General features: G+C 43.6%; 1 protein-coding gene across 1 annotated transcript in view; it reads left to right on the top strand.

Moving 5' to 3' along the window:
• The first annotated feature begins 16,602 nt into the window (after positions 1-16,602).
• The window catches only part of LOC145412496 (cytochrome P450 9e2-like), an 82,406-nt gene continuing 76,456 nt past the window's right edge, over positions 16,603-22,552 (top strand). The window contains exons 1-2 of the mRNA XM_080282384.1: positions 16,603-16,698; positions 16,867-17,551. Coding sequence (XP_080138510.1) covers positions 16,612-16,698; positions 16,867-17,551 — 772 coding nt within the window. The 5' untranslated portion in view covers positions 16,603-16,611. The remainder of the gene's footprint in view (positions 16,699-16,866; positions 17,552-22,552) is intronic.

Raw genomic sequence — 22,552 nt, 5'->3', positions numbered from 1 at the left:
CTTAGTCAAAGAATGACAGGATAAAATATTGAGATTTAAGAATTCAGAAGATTCAAGTTCAGGAACACGAGAGGAAGATATGTTGTTGAGTACATATACACAAGTCACCTTTGGTTTTTAACCTGTGGATTGCGAGCCACACCTCAGGCTGGGTAGCATCGCGTTGCGAGCCACAGCTCAGGTTGTGCTGGCCGTGCATCGCCTCTAACTCCTCCACCCCAGGCATGGGGCGATTACAAGGGTATTGTAATTGATTACGATTACGATTACTTTGCAAACTTAACTTCAGATTACAATTACGTTATGATTACAGTAAATGTAAGTGTAATCGATTACGTTTACATAAGAAGTGATCATGATTACAATCATGATTACATGTACTGTTATGCACTATATAATTATGAGCACCTTTCATTTATGCTTGACATTGATTACGTAAATGGCTGAAGTTAGTTTTTAAATGGAAAAACATCGTCCAGTAATATAAAACAGATAATTTTCTAGGGATATATATCTTATATGCAAATCATTTTATTAAGAACTGCCTGCGTAAGGAATAACATAGGGTTAAGCTCTGCAGAACCTAGGGCGATTGTTACTCAGGATAAAATTATACTGTACAGTGCTATGTCCATTAAGTTGTTCCTTTATTTTTTTGCCAATTGCAATACAAATGTGTTTTAATAATTCAAGCTCCGAGACTTTTCGTCACCTTGTCCTTGACCCTTTCATTCTGTTAACTCTTCTACCAACTGAGATCTTCCCAGGTGATGTTATTCTACCGGTACCTTAGGCAAGATATTATATGGAAGCTTGTAAGTGATAACCTACAGGTCACTTTTGTTTTCATATTAGTTATGGACTTTTATGGTGTATATTTGACTGTTTAACACTGAACTACAGTATTTTATTCTTGACGAGTATTTGTGGAAGAATAACATATCTGGGGCCTTGTAATCGTAAAAGTAACCATGATTAGGATTACAGTATGAGAGTAATCGATTACAATTGCGATTACTTTGAAAAAATGCCTAAGTAATCGATTACGATTACGATTACACAAAAGTCTGTAATCGATTACAATCGATTACGATAACAGATTACGATTACCCTATGTCTGCTCCACCCCTACCCAGACTTACACATGGCGCTACGCAAAGACGGAGAGAGAGAGAGAGAGAGAGAGAGAGAGAGAGAATTTTTTCTTTTCGCCAGATGATGCCCTGAATGTTTATCTTCAAGTTTATAATAAAATCAGTTTGTTTTTAATTTTTTCACTACTCCCCTTCATAAACTTGCTCATGGCCCTACGCAGAGATGGAGAGAGAGATTATTATTTTTTTTTAATCAGATGTTGCCCTGGATGTTTATCTTCAAGTTTATAATAAACAAAAACTAAAAAAAAAAAAAAAAAATCCTTCATTTTTTGCACACCGCAGGGTGGGATAAAAAAGGGTAATTGAGCAATCCACGGGTTAAATGAGTATTTAGAAAATAGGTGGATACATAGAAGGGTTTGCTATCAGTAGTCTCAGATAGTTGAGTCTCTGTGAGGAAGACAAGGGAAGGTTTGGAGGAGGAGAGGTGGTGTTCAACAGAGAGGAAGTTAAAGTTACAGGCAATGCTGCAAATGTTGCAGAAATATAGAAGTGAGTCAAAGAGTGGTTCCAGGTGTATTGCTTGGTTTTCACTGGGAAAGGGGCCGATGGTGTGGGCTTTCATGGTCCCTCGCCCTCAGGGACTTTGAAGTTTGGTGTTGACAAAATTTTAATAAAATTTTGTACAGGTAGTGGAGCGTAAAATGTATGTATTTAGAGGAACATGTATTGCAGAGCATTCTGGCATACCTTCTGTTTACTTAAACACTGAACAAGTTCAGCAAAGGAAGAGGGTCACAAATTAATCTTGATGGCTGATGAAACGGGAGCTCCAGCTCTCTCTGTCATCAGTCTTCCATGCACCTTGAGAGTACTGCCCTGTTCGACTAATGCTACAGTCTACCAGGTTGGTACCAATAATAAGGAAGGTATCAGCGGGAAGATAAATAACTGACCTACAGTGACATGTTTATACAGCTTTACTCTGTGTGATATATATATTTTGTGCACATTTGTATCCCACTGCATTTTCAACCTTAGATCACTAAACTTCAGTGCCTGTTACAGTGCTACTAAACATGGGTATATTATACCTGAGTTTGGAAAAAAAAAATAGTAAAAATGCAAATGTATAAAACTATCACTTACACACTAAATTTAAGGCATCTTGATATTATCCAAACTGTTAGTAACAATTACTATAGATGAGGTATTTTAGGGAAATTTAGAAAAACATCCAACACTGTAAAATTGTCACCAAATTTCTGGGGAAAAAAATCACACACACACACACACACAAAAAAAAACTCCACCAAATTACCCCAAACTTCCCCAAACCCCTCCAAGCACTTCTGGCTCTGCTCCAAGAGGGTTATTAGCACCATACCCATTTATAATATACCCAAGTATGTCACTGGTCGGTTATCACTAAACTTGGGTTCACTAAACTTGAACCCATCACTATGGACAATTCCCAGCCAAGCAGCAGCATGACATGCCCTACCCCCTTGAGCACTCAGGGAACCCTGAGGGTACCGAGGGTCCCAGCACACTGGCATGGCAGGATCACTGTGTAATGCGAATGACGTCATATGCATCGGGTATATTATACCCAAGTTTAGTACTCTAGGGTTAAAAAGAATGAAGTAGTTGGCATAATATTATTGTGCTGGTAGGATTAGGTTAGTGGTTTTTATCTGTATCTGGAGACATGAGGAACATTCTAGAAATTAAATGTTATGCTGTAGGATTAGGTTAATATTTTATATCGGGGTGAGGGACATTCTAGAAATTAAGTGTTATGCTGTAGGATTAGGTAAATGTTTTTGTAATGCTAGGTGTTTTATGGTCAGCCTTCCCTCCCTAGAGCACCTAGTGAATAGCTGGGTTCTCTTTCTAGACTGGAGCTTAGACAAATAAGAGAGAGGCAGGACACAAAAACTCAAGGCAACACCTTACATGTGCATTACTAAATCTCACACAGGAACAAGCAGATGTCACAGATAAAAACAAGCTGGACAATTATAATTCTGGGGCTGCAGATATGGAATAATAGTATCACGCAGGATACTGTACAGAACCAGATTGGTTAGGGGAACAACACTTGAGCTAGACACCTATGTTGGTGGGGGAGTTTATATTTCCTAGGCCGGTGGTGGTGGTCATCTGATTTCGCAGGGTAGCGTTAATATTTTACACTGGGCCTAAGTGTGACCTTACCAAGACGTGCCTTCGCTGTTGTATAGAGTGTTCACTGTACCTTGCCCATAGATCAGTATTACACCACTTTACTATGTACTCAGGTAGAGCTGGCGGTACTGGAACTTCAACTCAGGGGCCTAGGTATGATCTTCACGTGATACGGTGGCACTGTACACTATGGTAGGCCCGTCCTTCACTGTCTTACTATTGCACTATCTTTTCCACCACTTTCTTCTTTGCTCTACCCACTGGCCCGCTTTACTCTGTCGCTCCTACTCTGTCTGTACGCTGCCTGTGTTCACTTTCACTCACTGTCAGGTCGGACGTGTCAAAGTCAGGCTTAGGGGCGCCGGTGGAGTCTCAGCCTCCCTACTGACGGAGCTGGGATCCGCCAGGGGCGGCTAGGTCCCGGGGCCGAGGGACAGTGCGTAGGGGTGTCCTCTCTCATCTGGGGCTGCTGGGGGCGTAGGGGCCCGAGGCTTTTGGCCACGGGATGGGAGTCTGGCCCTTTGGGCTGGGGCCAAAGAGTTGCCTGAACTTCTGAGTCGGGCGCCTGATGGAGGATGGGGATCTCCAGCGTCTGGGTGCGGGGAGGTCCCGCCTGGGAGTCTAAGAAGCGGTGGGGAGGCTGCGATCCCCGTAGGTTGGGGATGCCATCAGGAGTGAGCTGCAGCATTGGCCGGCATCAAAGTCCATCAGGGGTGTCTCCACTGGCTGCAGGGGGAAGAGCCCGGTGGTGGTCACAGGGCCTCTCCAATACCCCTCCAGGCTGGGGGCTCCCTCCAAGTCGTGGGTAGGTGGACCGGGCTCAACACCTGATGAAGGAGCGGCTTCAGGCTGTCTCTGGTGGTAGGGCCCGGCTACTGGCCGTGGCTGTTTCAGGACACCTTCGGAGTGGCTACCGTCTGCCTCCTGCAAGAGGGTAGAGCGGCTACAGGCCAACTCTCCAGGGGCACCTTCAGAGTGGCTTACGGCCATCTCCTGGTTGACCTCCAGAGCAGCTTCAGGCCGTCTCCTGTAGGAGGGGGAGCAGCTTCAGGCCGTCTCCTGTAGGAGGGGGAGCAGCTACAGGGCATCTCTCCAGGGGCATCTTCGGAGCGGCTTCCGGCCGTCTCCTGATTGGCCTCCGGAGTGGCTTCAGGCCGTCTCCTGTAAAAGGGTGAGCGGCTTCAGGTTGTCTCTCCGAGGGGCACCTTCTGAGCAGCTTCAGGCTGTCTCCTGACGAAGGTCGGAGCGGCTTCAGGCCGTCTCCTCTTTTCCTCCAGAGCAGCTTCAGGCCATCTGTAGGAGGGCAAGCGGCTGCAGGCCGTCTCGTTGTAGGGCACCTGCCGAGCGGCTTCAGGCCATCTACTGACGAAGACGGGATCGGCTTCAGGTCGTCTCCTTGTTTCCTCCAGAGCGGCTTCAGGCCGTCTCCTGTAAGAGGGTGAGTGGCTATCGGCCGTCTCAGGGGTGCTGTTAGGAAATGGAGAAACAGTTCCACCCTGGTCTGATCAGTGGGCAGCTCGCCCGGCAGGTCGTCTTCTATTCCAGCTATGGTGGTGCCGGGCGAGTTCCGTGTCAGAGGGGCGCGGCCCGGGTAGACTTAGGCCGTTTCTGCCTGGAGCTTATTCGTGCCGTGTACATTCCTCCTAGGGCTCCTTCTGGTGGATCATTGCTGTCTGTTTTGATGCCCTGCTGCATTTTAGTTTTATATCTGCAGATATCAAGAATGCCCTTGAATTGTCGACATGTCTGTTTGCTTTTGTTTCTCATCTTAGGAAGTAGTTGCTTTCATTATTGTTATTATGTAGTGTTAATTTGAGTGCATTATTGCATGAGAAAAAATAAGTTCTTCCAAGGCTCCAGAATATTTTGAGCTGCATTAGTAGGATGAGGGGGTATTTAAAGAATCTTCCCACATCTGATACTCCTCAGTTGTAGTCAATAATGGCTAAAGTGAGTCTGTAGGTGGCAGTTAGTGAGTGAGACCTAGCCAGACAACGAAAGTCGAGTCTGTAACGGACAGTCAGTAAACAAACAGTCCATGAGCTATTTAGTCAGTGGTGGATGGACAGTTATAAAGAAACAGTGACAAATAGTGAGCCAAACAGTGAGCGTTAATCTGTGGGAGATGGAGTATTCAGTCAAAGATGCAGGGAATCACAGTCAGTCAGTGTATCTACAGTGAGTGAGCAGTAATGAGTGAGGATGGAGCAGAGGTGGCTACCGCAAATGAAAATCCACTTCTGCAACGCAAATCCACAGGCGCAAAAAATTACCTTCTGCAACCGCAAATCTGCCAAATTCTTGAAATCAGCAGTTCAGCAAATGCAAATATGCAAGCACAAACCATTTTTATCCCTTTCATTATCCCGATATCAGCTTCATTTTATTCTCCATTAGAGGGGCTCGAGGGTGAGTACTGTTTTGTTTTGGTTAGCCTGTTTTTTGTTTGTTTGATTGATCCAACTTTAATTCTTCCTGCTTCTTCTGGCACCTTGCCAAAAACCTTTCTAACAACTTTACCTCATCATCCTTCCCTCCTCTTTTCTACTCTGATGGCTCTGTAACTATTTCTTCTACTGATAAAGCAGATCTCTTCGCTCAGACTTTCTCCTCCAATTCTACCTTAGACGATTCCGGTGCTGTTCTTCCATCACTTCCCCCCTCTGACTTCCTCATGGCTGACATTAAAATTTCTTCAGCTGATGTATTTTCTGCCATCACTGGCCTCAATACTAACAAGGCATACGGGCCTGATGAAGTCCCTCCTCTTGTTTTCAAGAACTGTGCTTCTGTGCTTACACCCTGCCTAGGCAAACTCTTTCACTTTTGTCTATCAACTTATACCTTTCCTTCTTGCTGGAAGTTTGCTCTCATTCAGCCAGTCCCAAAGAAGGGTGACGATTCCCAACCCTCTAACTATCGTCTAATTGCTTTAACATCCTGTATCTCAAAAGATTTTGAGTCAATTCTTAATAGAAAAATTTTAAAGCATCTTTCCTATCACAACCTTCTTTCGGATCATCAGTATGGGTTCCGTCAGGGACGCTCCAATGGCGATCTTCTCACCTACCTTTCAGACTCCTGGTCATCCTCCTTTCGGGACTTTGGCGAAGCTTTGCCATTGCACTTGACATCTCAAAGGCTTTCGATCGAGTCTGGCATAAATCTTTAATTTCCAAACTGCTCTCTTACGGTTTCTATCCTGCTATCTGTGCCTTCATCTCTAGCTTACTTTCTGGTCATTCTATAGCTGCTGTTGTAGACGGCCATCGTTCTTCTCCCAGATCTGTCAACAGTGGTGTTCCTCAGGGCTCTGTCCTAACGCCAACTCACTTCCTTTTATTCATCAATGACCTTCGAAGCTATACATCTAACCCTATCCACTCCTACGCTGATGACTCCACCCTTCACCTATCCATTCGGTTCCCGCAAAGTCCATATCAGCACTTACTTCAACAAACAAGGGACGAGGCTATGGCACAGATAATGTCTGACTTGGCTCGTATCTCTGACTGGGGTAAAAATAGTCTGGTTGTTTTTAATGCATCAAAGACTCAGTTTTTACACCTATCAACCCGACAAAATATTCCGCAGGTATACCAACTAATCTTTAATAATATTCAGCTTAATCCTGCATCCTCCTTGAACATGCTTGGGGTTTCATTTACTCGGGACTTATCTTGGAAAGATCATATTACATCTCTTGTAAAATCTGCTTCCAAGAGATTAGGTGTGCTAAGCCGCCTCCGTTCCTTCTTTACCCCTGCATAATTGTTGACTCTATACAGGGGTTTTATCTGCCCCTGTGTGGAGTACAACTCTCATGTGTGGGGAGGCTCCCCACATGCAACTCTTCTCAATAGGGTGGAGTCAAAGGCTTTTCGTCTCATTAACTCTCCTCCTCTTACTGACTCCCTTCAACCTCTGTCTCTCTGTCGCACTGTTGCATCTTTATCTGTTTTCTATCGCTACTTCAATGGTCACTGCTCCTCTGAACTGTCTGCATGCGTAGCACCTGTCTAGCAGCAAACTCTCATCCCTTTTCTGTCCAACTCTCTAATGCAAGAGATAACCGTTACTCCCAGTCTTTTATTTGTGCAACAGGTCATCTCTGGAACTGTCTACCTCTGTCTGTATTTCCTGCTTCCTATGATCTCCAGTCTTTCAAACGTAGTGTGTCCAGGCATCTCGAAATGATCGGATCTTGAATTTGGCTCTCTCTTGTATTTTGTATTTATCTTGGATGGAACAATAATTGTGGGCTTGCAGCCTTTGGTTCCTTCTTCCTCGCATAAAAAAAAGTCTGTGATTTTGACTAAAATTACAGAGATGATGAGCTATGACCGGCTGATCACCTGATTCAGTTTTGGTCCAGATTGGACCTAGGCCCAGGCTGCAGGCCCAAAAAACGAAAAAATAATCATTTTTATTTTTTTCCATAACTCCATTCAAATTCGTCATATCGACTTCAAACCAAAACCTAAAAGTGCATCTTTCAAATATGCATCCAATAACATACCTCATTACATCAAGGTGATCACTCCTGAATTAGCGGTAGGGGGGGCCAGTGTCAGGTGGGTCAGGCCTAAAATTTCAAATGGATATAATATCGTCAATTTTCACCCAATATACTCCAAATTTGATATGTGACGTCTTTGACTAGATATCCTTTTGTGTTTATATGTCAGTCGGGGACGGGTTTACTGTGCATTGGCACCGCTTCTTGTATTCAGTTTAGGATTATATTTTTCATAATCAGGGGGTTAAAAATCATCTCTTGTTACTCGCCTGCTACAATTATAGCTTTTATTGAGACAGGCTTGTTCTGAGGGAACCGCAACTTATACAGGAAAGGGAACATTCATATATTTGTAATACTTCTGTTGATCCCAAGAATTTCTGTATAATAGACACATGTACCAGTATGAATCTAAGAATACTAGAATCCATTCATATTTATAAACGAAAACCCGCCCTAAACAATTGTCTGTCTGCTGTCCCTCTGAATATATTGTGCAGTTAAGTCCCCCCTATAATTTAACACTACGTTTTCTCTTTTATGTAGGTACGATGAGCTCATGCTCATATAGTTCTTTTAGGATTTTAAATACCTTACAGGTCTTTTTTTCATCTTTTTAGATCCACTGAAGATGACATAGATGAATATGTCGAAACGTCTGGACATAATAAATATGCTGTTCGTTGCAACACTGGTATTGCTTTTCCTGTATAATTATAGCTTTATTTTACTCTTTTCTGACTAACAATAGGTGACTTTATGAAGTCTGAAAATTGTCTAAAGTAATGAATGGGATATATAAAATTATAGTTATAGTAAAACTAAAATATATATTCCAGTTATTAATATTGGTATATTAGGCTGTTTTCACTATAAAACAAAGGTATATTTTGTACAGTATATAAATGAATTAAATTATTACACTTCACAGCTCACACTTGACAAGTTGACACACCAGTTCACGTATGTTCCTCCGCTCTAACTTCCTCAGTCCTCACTCCTTAGTCACAGTCAGACTCCTTCAACAACTGAGACAGCCCCAACATATAGTATATCTATCTATCTGTCCATCTATCTGTCTATATTGATCCACATGGGGAAAGGCAGTTGTCCGGTAAGGAAAATGGTAAAATTATGATTAAAATGCGTGAGCTACAACATAGTGCCCCCAGAAATTCCCCGATAGGTAACATGCGTGAGCTACAGCATAGTGCCCCCGGAAACTCACCGACACCCCCACCCGGACCGCATGGAGTGGCCACAGCTGAACCGCAGGATGCAGTGTGACAAAGGCACAAGTCAGCCCGGGTCCTGCACCCCTATGATACTCAGCCTCCTCACTGTCTCCTTAGCAGGAATTCAACACTACCTTCGGGGAGAGGTACCACCGGATCGGATTGGGGTGGAGCTGCCTATCCAGCTCCAAACAGCGCCCCTCAGGAGACGGCCGATAGCCGCTCCCGCCTTCAACAGGAGTGTGCCTATAGCCTGTCCGAAGATGTCTTCTCCTTTGGGACGGCCGATAGCCACCCGACCCTCGTAAGGGAATCGGTGTCTCACCGACCTGAGGGTAATCAGGAGACGACCGATAGCTGCTCCCACCTTCGTCAGAAGGTGTTCTTCCAGGGACGGCCAATAGCCGCCCTACACCCCCTCCTGCAGGAGACGGCCGATAGCCACTCCTCCCTCCGGCAGAAGGAGATGGCCTGTGGCTGCTCCCGCCTTCGTCAGACGACCGATAGCCGCTCCGAACGTGCTGCCCCCGAGTCGGCCGATAGCTGCTCCTCCCTCCGGCAGAAGGATATTGCCTGTGGCCGCTCCCACCTTCGTCAGACAGCCGATAGCCGCTCCGAAGGTGCTGCCCCCGCGTTGGCCGATGGCCGCTCCTCCCTCTGGCAGAAGGAGATGGCATGTGGCCACTCCCGCCTTCATCAAACAGCCGATAGCCGCTCCGAAGGTGCTGCCCCGAGTTGGCCAATAGCCGCTCCTCCCTCTGGCAGAGGGAGATGGCATGTGGCCACTCCCGCCTTTGTCAGACGGCCGATAGCCGCTCCTCCCTCTGGCAGAAGGAGATGGCATGTGGCCGCTCCCGCCTTCGTCAGACGGCCGATAGCCACTCCGAAGGTGCTGCCCCTGAGTTGGCCTATAGCCGCTCCCCCTCCCTCCTGCAGGAGACGGTCTGGAGCCACTCCCACCTTTGTCAGAGGCGGATAGCCACTCTGAAGGTGCCCAAAGGCATGCTGATTCCCCCACTCAGACCACAGCCAATAGCCAGGCCTTGGCACCTCATAGTCGCGCCCTTGGGCAGCCACGGCTAATAGCCGGGCCCCATGGCCAGAGAGAGGTTAGAGCAGTGTTACCGCCCAAACGTGAGATGAGTGCCCGGACTCCCAACGCAGAAGGACCCCAGAGAGGCCCTACAGCCTCCCCCGGCCTCTGCTTCCTACGCCTGGCCCTGGAGAAGACCCACCTGACGGACCCTGATTCAGGTCGGTGCCACAGCCCCTCCCTGATGGCGCCCCTTGACTCTGGGGGCCGCAGTCCTAGGGTACTCCAGGCCCTCCCCAGGACGCCCAGGCGAGATCTCCCCACACCCCGACGGCGGAAGACCTCCACCTCCGGCTGAGACCTGAGCCAGAGGTTTCTGGACCTGTTTGGCCCCAGTCCTGAGGGCCACACCCCTGTACCCAGCCTGGAGAATATGGGCCCCTTCGCCACCTGCAGCCCCGGACGAGAGAAGACGCCCCTGCGAGTTGTCCCGTGCCCTCTCGGCACGCCCTCCCCTGGCGGTGCCCCTGTTCCGGCAGAATTGTCGCCGGCGTGTCTCCCCGCCACCCCCACCACATAAGTGACTTATGTTAAGTGTGATGTTGCCCCAAGGTTAGTGTAACAGTGATACAGTGACTTAGTATATGTCGAATAACAGGACAAGTGTTCAGAAGACAACGAGAATACACGATATCATGGGGCGGATTAACAAGGACGAGTGCAGAGACTAAGTTCTGGTGAATCAGACTCACGAGTGACGCCCTTGTATAAAATCACTAAGACTCTCAAAACGAAAGATTCTCCTTAGTAAAATATCCAACCGTCCTTTGCTACTAGGAAATAGTGAAGAGAAAGTGTTAATAATACCCTTCCACTTGTATTACCATAAACATAGACAGACTCTCAGTGCTTTCCACCCTCCCTTAATAAATCTCCTCTCAGCAGTCAGTGCTTATGTAAAAACCTGGACTAGCAATATAATCAATTATCAAAATCCCCTTGCAACCAGAAAATACCAAGTCAGAATCTGTAACATCAATTCCCACCTAATATTACTATAACTATAATCAGACCCTCCGCGCGTCACCCCTCGCTCCCCCCCCACCCCCGTGTGAGACCCACTCCTACTCTCCCACGTGCACCACGACCCTGTGTTCCAAGTAAACCTGTGCACTAAATCTAGAGTGTTAGCATCAGTGTCTGTTAAGCTAGTACCCTGTGAGATACTGATGATCTAGTTAAGGTTTTATTTGTTGTACTATCTGCTGTTTTGTCCTGTGTCTGACTGTAGTAATATACGAGTAAAGGAGTTTTTGTGTCCTACCTCTCTTTATTGCACTAAGCCCCGGTCTCGAAAAAGGACCCCGCTACACGTTAGGTGTTCTAGGACCGAGGAGTCGGGCCTTTTTCACGTAGCATTACAATGATCATTTCCATTTCGTATATTTCTTGTTTAATTTATTATTTATCTACCTAATGATTTTTGTTGGGATTGAAATACAGGCACTGGGAATACTATAAGTCTGACAAATTTGGAATTTAGACTAAAGGTCATGTTCTAGGTGGACTGGGAGGCTTCGTAGCACATTCGTAAAATTATGGTACGGTACAAAATACACGATAATGAAAAATGCTATTGTACAGCTCTGGACAGATGAAACAGCTACACCTCATCCACCAGCGACTTGGTTTGGGTCTCAGTGGTTCTGGTAACAGTTGCAGGTGGAGGGAGGGGAGATGTGGGAGGGTGAGGAGGGGAGAAATGTGGGCGGAGTTATATAGGGGGTAGTGTGGGAGGGTGAAGAAGCAGCACAGTCTGGCTGGTGGGAGGGGGAGACGAATGGTTGGATAGCGGAGACGAGAGTCTGCTGGAGGGTAAGACAGGTGAGTGTGATTAGATGAAAAGAAATTACAAAAAATGAATTATTGTAATATCTGCTGCATATATTGCATTTTATCTACTAAATAAAAACACTGTCTATTATTCACCACCGTATTTGGGTATCCTACTCATTAATCCTTTGGATATTAGGCAATAAATAAAGATATTGGACGGTCTTTCGGACCCGAACCAATTTTTTCATACCTTTTTCTTCAGCTATTTCCGTATTCCTATTATCCTTCGTGCTTGAAGTCCCCCTTTTTATCACTTTCTCCTACGCCCTACATTTTTTTTAGGCATAAGGCAGTTTAACTTTCTCTTTAAATAACCATATTTGTCAACAAATATTCCTTTCATTAATCTATTTAATTACCTGTTTTCTTTCAATATGCATTTGTCTAATAATGGGTGTTACACCTTAATTGGCGCCGCTATTTGACGTTGTGAATAAATTTGGTCTAAATTTACGCATATATTGCAGTCTCTCTCAAGTAGGCTGGCAACCTCACACATCCTCCCCCTGCTTTCTCCTTCTCTCGCTACCCGTTCCCTCCTTTCCTTTTGTAGTACTGTTTATCTATTCTTTCTCATATTTTTAACCTCATTCCTTCTTACAAACTTTTAGTGCCATAGAATTTCTCCTTATCACCTACAGTCCTACTACATGAAAGTGGAAAAAACTGCCATCGGGAAAAGAATAACTGGAAATTTATGGCGAAGGTTACGATATTAGTTATTTAGAATGAAAGTGTTGGCAGATACGCATTCTTGACGTGATTATCACAGCCACAGCATTTCGCCTTCATAAAACAGAAGGACTATAGGTTTCATGCATTACCTCCTTACGTCCAGCATTACTGTGCAGAACGCCATGTATAACACATTAAGGACCACAAGGACAGTACTGGTAGTCATCGTGATTCTCATGAATCTCTCCATAGGCTATTGAAAACAGTGCTTTATGCTCAACTTCAGAATTATGTTCTCATCATGGCAATGATAGGCAAAGATAATAAAAACAATATATACAACCAAATTATCATTTATTATACAACAAAGCTCAAACTGCCTCCGTGCTACCTGAAAAAAATTAAATACCTGATCATATATATATATATATATATATATATATATATATATATATATATATATATATATATATATATATATATATATATATAATCATACAGGCTCTACACTTATGAAATTTAACATCGAGTAACCCTATATGCCCAAAGTAATTTCCTCTGCATGGACTGACGTTGTAACGAAACTGGTTGTCCCCCTGCAGTAATTATTAATATATTTTTATGGTTATGTATGACTGAATAGTTTAGTTTATACAAGTGAAAACCTCAGAAATAATACTCACCGAGTATTATTCCTTCTCCAGCAGTTGCGCCTTCAGTGACACACTTCCAAAAATCCTCTGGCTTGTCAACATAACGTTTGCTAGGGTCCTGTGATGCAACCCTGCTTCGTGCAATACTCTTCTCATAGTCTTTTCGCTGATATCATGGTCTGTGCATCGGTTTCTGTGGCGTGTAGTGCAACATGGTGGTTTCCGTGTGGTAGGTTGCCATGCTAGTTAGTGTCCTCTGCTTTACCCAACACAATAAATTTTAGATCAAACAGTGTTGTTCATGGTTATTAATATATATATATATATATATATATATATATATATATATATATATATATATATATATATATATATATATATATATATATATATATAGGCTCATGTATTTAATTTCTTCAGGTTACATGTGATTGTGTGAGCTGGTTACATCCTTGAGACTGCAGCACAGGCAGTTTGAGCTTTGTTGTATAATAAATGATAATTTGGTTGTATATATTGTTTTCTTATCTTTGCCTATCATTGCCATGATGAGAACATAATTCTGAAGTTGAGCATAAAGCACTGTTTTCAATAGCCTATGGAGAGATTCATGAGAATCACGATGACTACCAGTACTGTCCTTGTGGTCCTTAATGTGTTATTCATGGCGTTCTGCACAGTAATGCTGGACGTAAGGAGGTAATGCATGAAACCTATAGTCCTTCTGTTTTATGAAGGCGAAATGCTGTGGCTGCGATAATCACGTCAAGAATGCCTATCTGCCAACACTTTCATTCTAAATAACTAATATCGTAACCTTCGCCATAAATTTCCAGTTATTCTTTTCCCGATGGCAGTTTTTTTCCACTTTCATGTAGTAGGACTGTAGGTGATAAGGGAGAAATTCCTATGGCACTAAAGTTTGTAAGAAGGAATGAGTTAAAAATATGAGAAGAATAGATAAACAGTACTACAAAGGAAAGGAGGAACGAGGTAGCGAGAGAAGGAGAAAGCAGGGGGAGGATGTGTGAGGTTGCCAACCTACTTGAGAGAGACTGCAATATATGCGTAAATTTAGACCAAATTTATTCACAACGTCAAATAGCGGCCAATTAAGGTGTAACACCCATTATTAGACAAATGCATATTGAAAGAAAACAGGTAATTAAATAGATTAATGAAGGAATATTTGTTGACAAATATGGTTATTTAAAGAGAAAGTTAAACTGCCTTATGCCTAAAAAAAATGTAGGGCGTAGGAGAAAGTGATAAAAAGGGGGACTTCAAGCACGAAGGATAATAGGAATACGGAAATAGCTGAAGAAAAAGGTATGAAAAAATTGGTTCGGGTCTGAAAGACCGTCCAATATCTTTATTTATTGCCTAATATCCAAAGGATTAATGAGTAGGATACCCAAATACGGTGGTGAATAATAGACAGTGTTTTTATTTAGTAGATAAAATGCAATATATACAGCAGATATTATAATAATTCATTTTTTGTAATTTCTTTTCATCTAATCACACTCACCTGTCTTACCCTCCAGCAGACTCTCGACTCAGCTACACAACCATTCGTCTCCCCCTCCCACCAACCAGACTGTCATGCATCTTCACCCCTCCACACTACCCCCTATATAACTCCGCCCACATTTCTCCCCTCCTCACCCTCCCACATCCCCCCTCCCTCCACCTGCAACTGTTACCAGAACCACTGAGACCCAAACCAAGTCGCTGGTGGATGGGGTGTAGCCGTTTCATCTGTCCGGAGCTGTACATCGTACCGTAGGTGAATTTATCGTATAGGTACAATATTTATCGTACATCGGGCAACAGTGCGGGAGTTGCCGGCTAGGCGACAACTCACCCAGGTGCTGCCTGCCGGGCTAGGACACGTACATGTTTGCAGGCAGATTTGCATTTGCGGAAGTGTTTCCGCAAGTGCAAAACAGCATATTTGAGTAGAATTTGTCGCAAACGCAAATCCGGTAATGAAATCACACTTCTGCAACCGTGGAATTTGCGGTTTGCAGAAGTGATTGCAGACGTTCCCAGCTCTGGGACGGAGGTAGCGTGTGACAGAAAAGCCAGTATTCTGCAAGGGTACTACAGTTATGCCTGGTAGGAATGAAACTCTTAAACGTTCAGTGAGCTTTGATTAACAACCTGGCCTGTCTGCACGTCATTCTCGATAGATCAATGAACCCAAGGGCGCAATAATATCTTAAGTACTTAGCTCAGTGGCAGAACGTACAACAGGGTTTTTAAAGTACTTTAGGAGTAGGGTCGGATTATGAAACTCAGATTGATAAAAAGGTCATAAACTTATTTTAGCTCCATTTTTTTTCCTTTATCTAAACACTTATAAGTAGAACAAAACGAAAAATTCATATACTGTGTAATTTGCATTCTGCATTTTCCACTGAGAACATAATTAAAAAACGCAAAATTTTCTGACTTATGTTTGTTAACTAGTTTATGTGTATTCTTCTGAGTCTGTCAAAGGGCCAATAGAAAACGACTCAAGTGCCGGATTTGGCCCCCCAGTTGAATAACCTTGACATACAAGCTGCCTACATTCTCTATGCTCCAAAATATCGGCCACAGACACTGGCATTTCATATATCTTTTTTCATCTCGCACAGTACGAACGATATCAATCATAATTATTTTTGTGAATGGCAGATGGGTAGAAAATAAATGCCGAAGGAAGATGATAGCACAAAGAGAAATAAGATAGTACAATTTGTAACTGAAGCAAGTAACTGACTGCACAGTTCAAGTAACAGTTACATAATTATTTCATATATTTATACCACAGCATTTCAGACACAACGTTACGGTCATGAAATACCCTATCAGTAACAAGAGTATTTTCGCCACCACCTCCTTGGCTGACTTGAACGTAAATTTAAATGGACTAATCAGCACTTTCCCGTTGGCGCTGAGATCAAGAATGAAACAGAGCCTGTGCTGTCTACACAACACTTGGATTGCCAGAGTTTACATGTTACCTCCAGTACGCCGGGAAATATCTTTCAATAAATTTCATACCAGTTAATCAAGTACTTCCTAAGATACGACAGTCATGCAAGATTAGGTCAGTTTTTTTTTATTTATTTATTTTTATTTTTTCACATACTATACTGTACATGAGTTTCGGACCAAGTGTGGTACTGCAGGTGTTAATTCCAGTTTTTTTCCACTCCAGGCAGAGTAAGCGAGGATGTTGTTGGAGCTTTGGCTAGTTTTCTTAACTGTTATGGTGGCAGCTTGGTGGTACTCCAGGTGGCGCCACAGTCACTGGGTTTCAATGGGCATTCCAACAGCACCCAACCTACCATTTATTGGCAACATACATCAATGCTTCCTTATGCCTATATGGAAGTTTTACGATGAGGTGAGTCTCATAAGGTTATTGGTAGCAGTTATACCTATTTTTCTACCCCTTCACCTGATATTAAGTATACTACATGATGTCAAAGGCAGTGACTGTACAGAATGACACTAAAAATATAATTCACTGCAGGTCAAGGAATTTATTATAAGATGTTATGTATTGTTGCAGGTATACCACCAGCATGGGGGCTCGAAGCTATGCGGGATATATGAAGGTTTCCGACCAATTCTGGTTATTGGCGATCCAGATATTTTGAGGGAAGTTTTGGTTAAGGACTTCGATCACTTCACTGACAGACGATTTTTAGGAAGTCAAGATGAGGATATGATGAAAGAAATGGTAGGTAACAAAACAGGTGATGAGTGGAAGACTCTGCGTGCCATCCTGTCACCAACCTTCTCCTCAGGCAAGATGAAGAAAATGTTTCCTCTTGTGTGTGACAAAGCCAATTTGCTAGTTTCCTCATGCCTTAAAGATGCAGTAAAGGATCCCAATATTGACATGAAGGACAAGGCTGGCAGGTTTACCATGGACACAATTGCTTCATGTGCGTTTGGTATAGAATGCAACTCCTTCACCCAAGAAAAGCTAGAGTTTGCAGAAAAGGCTGAGAAGTTTGTCTCAGTGTCACTAATAAAGGGTCTGCAGATGTTTCTAACATTTATGTTTCCAAACGTTGCCAGTGCCATTGGAGTAAAGCTATTTGCTTCAGAGATTGAGTTCTTCACTGAGGTTGCAAAAACGACTATCAAGTCTCGTGAGACTGGCCAAAGGAGAGGTGACTACCTAGACCTGTTGCTGGAGGCACGAGCTGAGGACAGCAGCTGCAACAGTACTAAGTCAGCCAAGCATGGTTAGTCCCTTGTTTATTTTATTCCTATCGTGCCTCATAACTCTCACTCTCTGTAAGGTTAAGGCCATTGTTTATGGAATCATCACCATTTTTAATTTAATGTTTCCTCTGCCATCTAATCTCAGTCAAATGGTTTCATCTGATAGCACTCCTCCATCTTGCTCTGTACTGCATCAACTCTGTAACACCTCTAGATCTATGGTCAGCACACACCATCTCAGCTAATGTTCTTCTCAGTATACACTTCTGTAAACGGCCTTGAGACTCAGCCCTTCTACATCTCCTGACCCATCTCTCTAAGTCCATGATTCCAGCATGCCCAGACCATTCTAGTATCATCCATTCTACTTCCTGAAGTTTTCTAGCTGCTTTCCCACATCTTCTAATGATGTTTCGTGGTCTGGCATCATTCCATAGAACCGCTGAAACATGCTAATATCATATTATTCCAGTACAGTAGGCAGGCCTTCACAGATTTTTGGGGTGGGGTAATGTGGGTCAAAGTTAAATAGGGGAGTGGGACTGCAGCACAATATCCACACAAAAAATAAGATAAAATTTCAAATAGGGGGAGCAATGGGAGGTGAGGCATTATTCTAACCCCCCCCCCCCTCCCGATTGCTGCACCATTTTCTTGTCTCATCAGTATCTCCTTAATTTTTGTTTTTTTTACAGATGAACAGAGGAAGGAAAAACAAATTAGATAAAAAAATAACCCTCACACCAGATTACAGGTGTCCTCCCTTCATAAAAAATCTAACAGTTGGACTTGATGTGCTGTAGGTTGATGTTTCGGGGAAAATTATTCTGGGGAAGCAAGTTCCAAAGAGTTGCAGTTCAGAGGATAAAAGAATTCTGATAGGCAGAAGCTCTGCAATGTGGCAATGTGACAGTCTAGTCATGAGTGCTACCAGATGCTTGTGTGGCACGGGGGAAGCCGTGGAGAGGTGGCACAATCGATGCAACTTCTTCTGAGCGTTTGGTATACAAGTTTCTGTAAAACAATGCACGGGAGGCAACATTCCTTCTTACTTGTAGGGGAGGTAGTCCATTTATAACTGCAGGATTTTTAATGATTCTTACATCTTCATTATGAATTTTGTCCGGTTGTTTTAGTGGTACCTCTCCACGTCCAGTCCACAAGGGTGAGTAATATTACAGCTGGGAATACACATGACTTGTAAATTATAGCCATTTTTTTTTTTGTATGTGAGGAAGAAGGAACCACAGGCTGAGCCCACAAAACAGTTCCTTCCACGAAAAAAACAAAAACAGTACAAAAGAGAGCCAAATTCAAGATCCATTCATTTCAAGATGCCTGGACACACTGCATTTGAAAGATTAGAGATCATAGGAAGCTGGAAATACATACAGGGAAAAAGTTCCAGAGCTGACCTGTTGCATAAATGAAGGACTGAGAGTAACGGTTAACTCTTGCATTAGAGAGCTGGACAGAAAAGGGATGAGAGTTTATTGCTAGACGGGTGCTACCCATTAGTCTTAGAGGTGGAGGGATGCAAGCAGACAGTTCAGGGGAGCAGTGACCATTGAAGTAGCGACAGAATAGAGATAAAGAGGCAACAGTGCAGCGAAGAAACAGAAGTTGAAGGAAGCCAGTAAGAGGAGGAGAGTTAATGAGACGAAAAGCCTTTGACTCCACCCTATTGAGAAAAGCTCTATGTGAGGAGTCTCCCCACACATGAGAGGTACTTTAAACAGGGGCGAATTAAACCCGTGTATAAAGTCAACAACTGTGCAGGGGTAAAGAAGGCACAGAGTCGGCTGAGCACACCAAATCTCTTGGAGGCAGATTTTACAAGAGATGCAATATTGTCTTTCCAAGATAAGTCACAAGTGAATGAAACCCCAAGCATTTTCAAGGATGATGCAGGATTAAGCTGGATATTATTAAACATTCGTGGGTACTCCTGTGGAAGATTTTGACAGGTTGATAAGTGTGAAAACTGAGTCTTTGATGAATTAAACACAAGATTATTTTTACCCCAGTCAGAGATATGAAACAAGTCAGACTTAGGTGTGCCATAGCCTCATCCCTTGTTTGTTGAAGTAACTGCTGAGATGGACGTTGGGGAAACCGAATGGAAAGGTGAAGGGTGGAATCATCAGTATACGAGTGGATAGGGTTAGATATACAGCTTAGATCATTGATGAATAAAAGGAAGAGACTTGGTGATAGGACAGAGCCCTGAGGAACACCACTGTTGATAGATCTAGGAGAAGAACGATGGCCGTGTGCAACAGCAGCTATAGAACGACCAGAAAGGAAGCTATAGATGAAGGCACAGATAGAAGGATAGAAACCGTAAGTGGGTAGTTTGGAAATTAAAAATTTGTGCCAGACTCGATCGAAAGCCTTTGAGATGTCAAGTGCAATGGCAAAGCTTTCGCCAAAGTCCTGAAAGGAAGATGACCACGAGTCTGAAAGGTAGGTGAGAAGATCTCCATTGGATTGTCCCTCATGGAACCCATATGACGATCAGAAAGAAGGTTGTGATAGGAAAGATGCTTTATAATTTTTCTCTTGAGAATAGACTCGAAAACTTTTGAGACACAGGATATTAAAGCAATTGGACGATAGCTAGAGAGTTGGAAATGGTCACCTTTCTTCGGGACTGGCTGAATGAGAGCAAATTTCCAGCAAGAAGGAAAGGTACAAATTGAAATACGAAAGCAAAAGAGTTTACCTAGGTAGGGTGTAAGCACAGAAGCAGAGTTCTTGAGGACAACAGGAGGGACTCCATCACGCCCATTCGCCTTGTTAATACTGAGGCCAGTCTATCTATCTATCTATAGCCCGACGCCCTAATCCCGCAAAGGGTGGCCACAGACAAAACGCCTCCAAGTCGCTCTGTCACCCACCATTTGACTACCCTCCTCCCAACTCACCCCCCCTTCCCTCATATACCTCTCAACTCCATCCCTCCATCTGATCCTCGGTCTACCCCTCCCTCTCCCTCCCTCCACCTCACCTACATACACCCTCTTAGTCAGTCTTTCATTCTCCATTCTCACCACATGTCCAAACCACCTCAGTGTATTTCTCCTAACATTCTCAATCACATCCACATCCACCCCACAATGTTCCTTCAATTCTTCATTCGTCAACCTGTCCCTCCATGTCACTCCACATGCTTCTCTCAAGTAACTCATTTCCACTGCTCTCACTCTTGACTTGTTCCCCTCTTCCAAGGTCCACGCCTCACTTCCATACGGCAGGGTAGGGATCACAATACTATCATGCAGTGACTTCTTAACTTCCATACTCACCTCCCTATTTCTCATCACTGCTTTCAGTGAACCAATAACCTTCCTTCCCTGCTGTACCCTTTCACGCACTTCATCCCCCAAAGTTCCTTCCTTACTCATCACACTACCCAAGTACTTGAATGCACTCACATTCTCCATATCCTCACCATCCAACCTCACTGTACATTCTATGACTTCATTCCTCTCAAACACCATAACTTTACTTATGTTTACATTAACTTTCAGCTTCCTCCTCCTACACACTGTCCCAAATTCATTCACCAAACTTTGCAACTCCCAATCATCTTCACTCAACAATACTGTATCATCAGCAAACAGCAACACCAGAATCTTCCAAATCTCACCCTCATTCATTAGAGCCACCCCCACATCCACTGCCCTATCTTGCACCTCCTTTACAGCCCCATCCATGTATATATTAAACAGCCATGGAGACATCACATCCCTGTTTCAGTCCCATATTGAGATCAAAGAACTCACTCAGCTCACCATCCACTCGCACCGTAGCCCTAGCTCCTTCGTATATACTCTTCGCAGCACTCAACAATTTCCCCTCCACTCCATATATTCTTAATACCTTCCACATACCTTGCCTATCTATTCTGTCATAAGCTTTCTCCAAGTCCATGAAGGCAGCATACACTTTCTTTCCCTTCTCTAGATACTTCTCCACTAAACATCTTAGAACAAATATCTGATCTACACACCTTTTTCCCTTCCTAAATCCCCCTTGTTCTTCTCCAACTAGCTCCTCTGTCATATGCCTAACCCTATCAATGAGTATTCTACCATATATTTTACCTGTCACACTAAGAAGGCAAATACCCCTATGGTTACAACATTCTTCTCTCTCCCCTTTTCTCTTGTACAAAGGAACAATTATACCTGATTTCCAGTCCCATGGAACCCTTCCCTCTTCCCAAGCCAATCTACACATCTTCCATATCCACTCCATAACAATCTAACCTCTATACCTCAGCATTTCACCACACACTCCATCAATTCCTGGGTCCTTTCTCAACTTGATCTTCATTGCTTCCACTGCTTCCGCCCTACTGATCTCTTCCTCCCTCCTCTCATCTCTTCTTCTCCCAGCCATTCCCCAACCACTTATACTCGCACTGCTCTCACTCCCTACATTCAACAAATCCTCAAAGTGCTCCTTCCATCTCCTCAATTTCTCTCACTTCTCCACCAACAGTGTATTATTCCTATCTTTCACTCCCCTACTATTTCTCCTTTTACACTGCCTTACTTTCTTTACCTCCTTCCAAAACAATTTCTTACTCTCCCCCATTTCACACTCAGATTGCTCCCAAACTCTTCATCCACTTTCTTCTTACTCTCGTTCACCAGTCTCTTCACCTCCCTTCTCCTGCTCACATATACCTCTCTCTTCTCTCTCTCTTCTTCTCCCCTACCTCTACTTGCTAACCATTCACTATATGTCTTCTTCTTTTGTTCCACAGCTCGTTTCACCTCATCATTCCACCATGCTGTCCCTTGCACACTCTTGCATCTCCTTCTTACTCCAGAAACCAGTGATGGCAGAAAATACATTAGCTGAAGAAATTTTAATGTCAACCATGAGGAAGTCAGAGAGGGGAAGTGATGGAGGAACAGCACCGGAATTGTCTAAGGTGGAATTGGAGGAGAAAGTCTGAGCTAAGAGATCTGCTTTTTCAGTAGAAGAAATAGCTACAGAACCATCAG

The sequence above is a fragment of the Coenobita brevimanus genome, chromosome 93, assembly GCF_032717465.1.
Source record: "Coenobita brevimanus isolate Jiangsu-jjx chromosome 93, ASM3271746v2, whole genome shotgun sequence".
NCBI lineage: Eukaryota > Metazoa > Arthropoda > Malacostraca > Decapoda > Coenobitidae > Coenobita > Coenobita brevimanus.
Note: the sequence above shows the minus strand (reverse complement) of the source record. Positions and strands in the feature narration are given on the sequence as shown.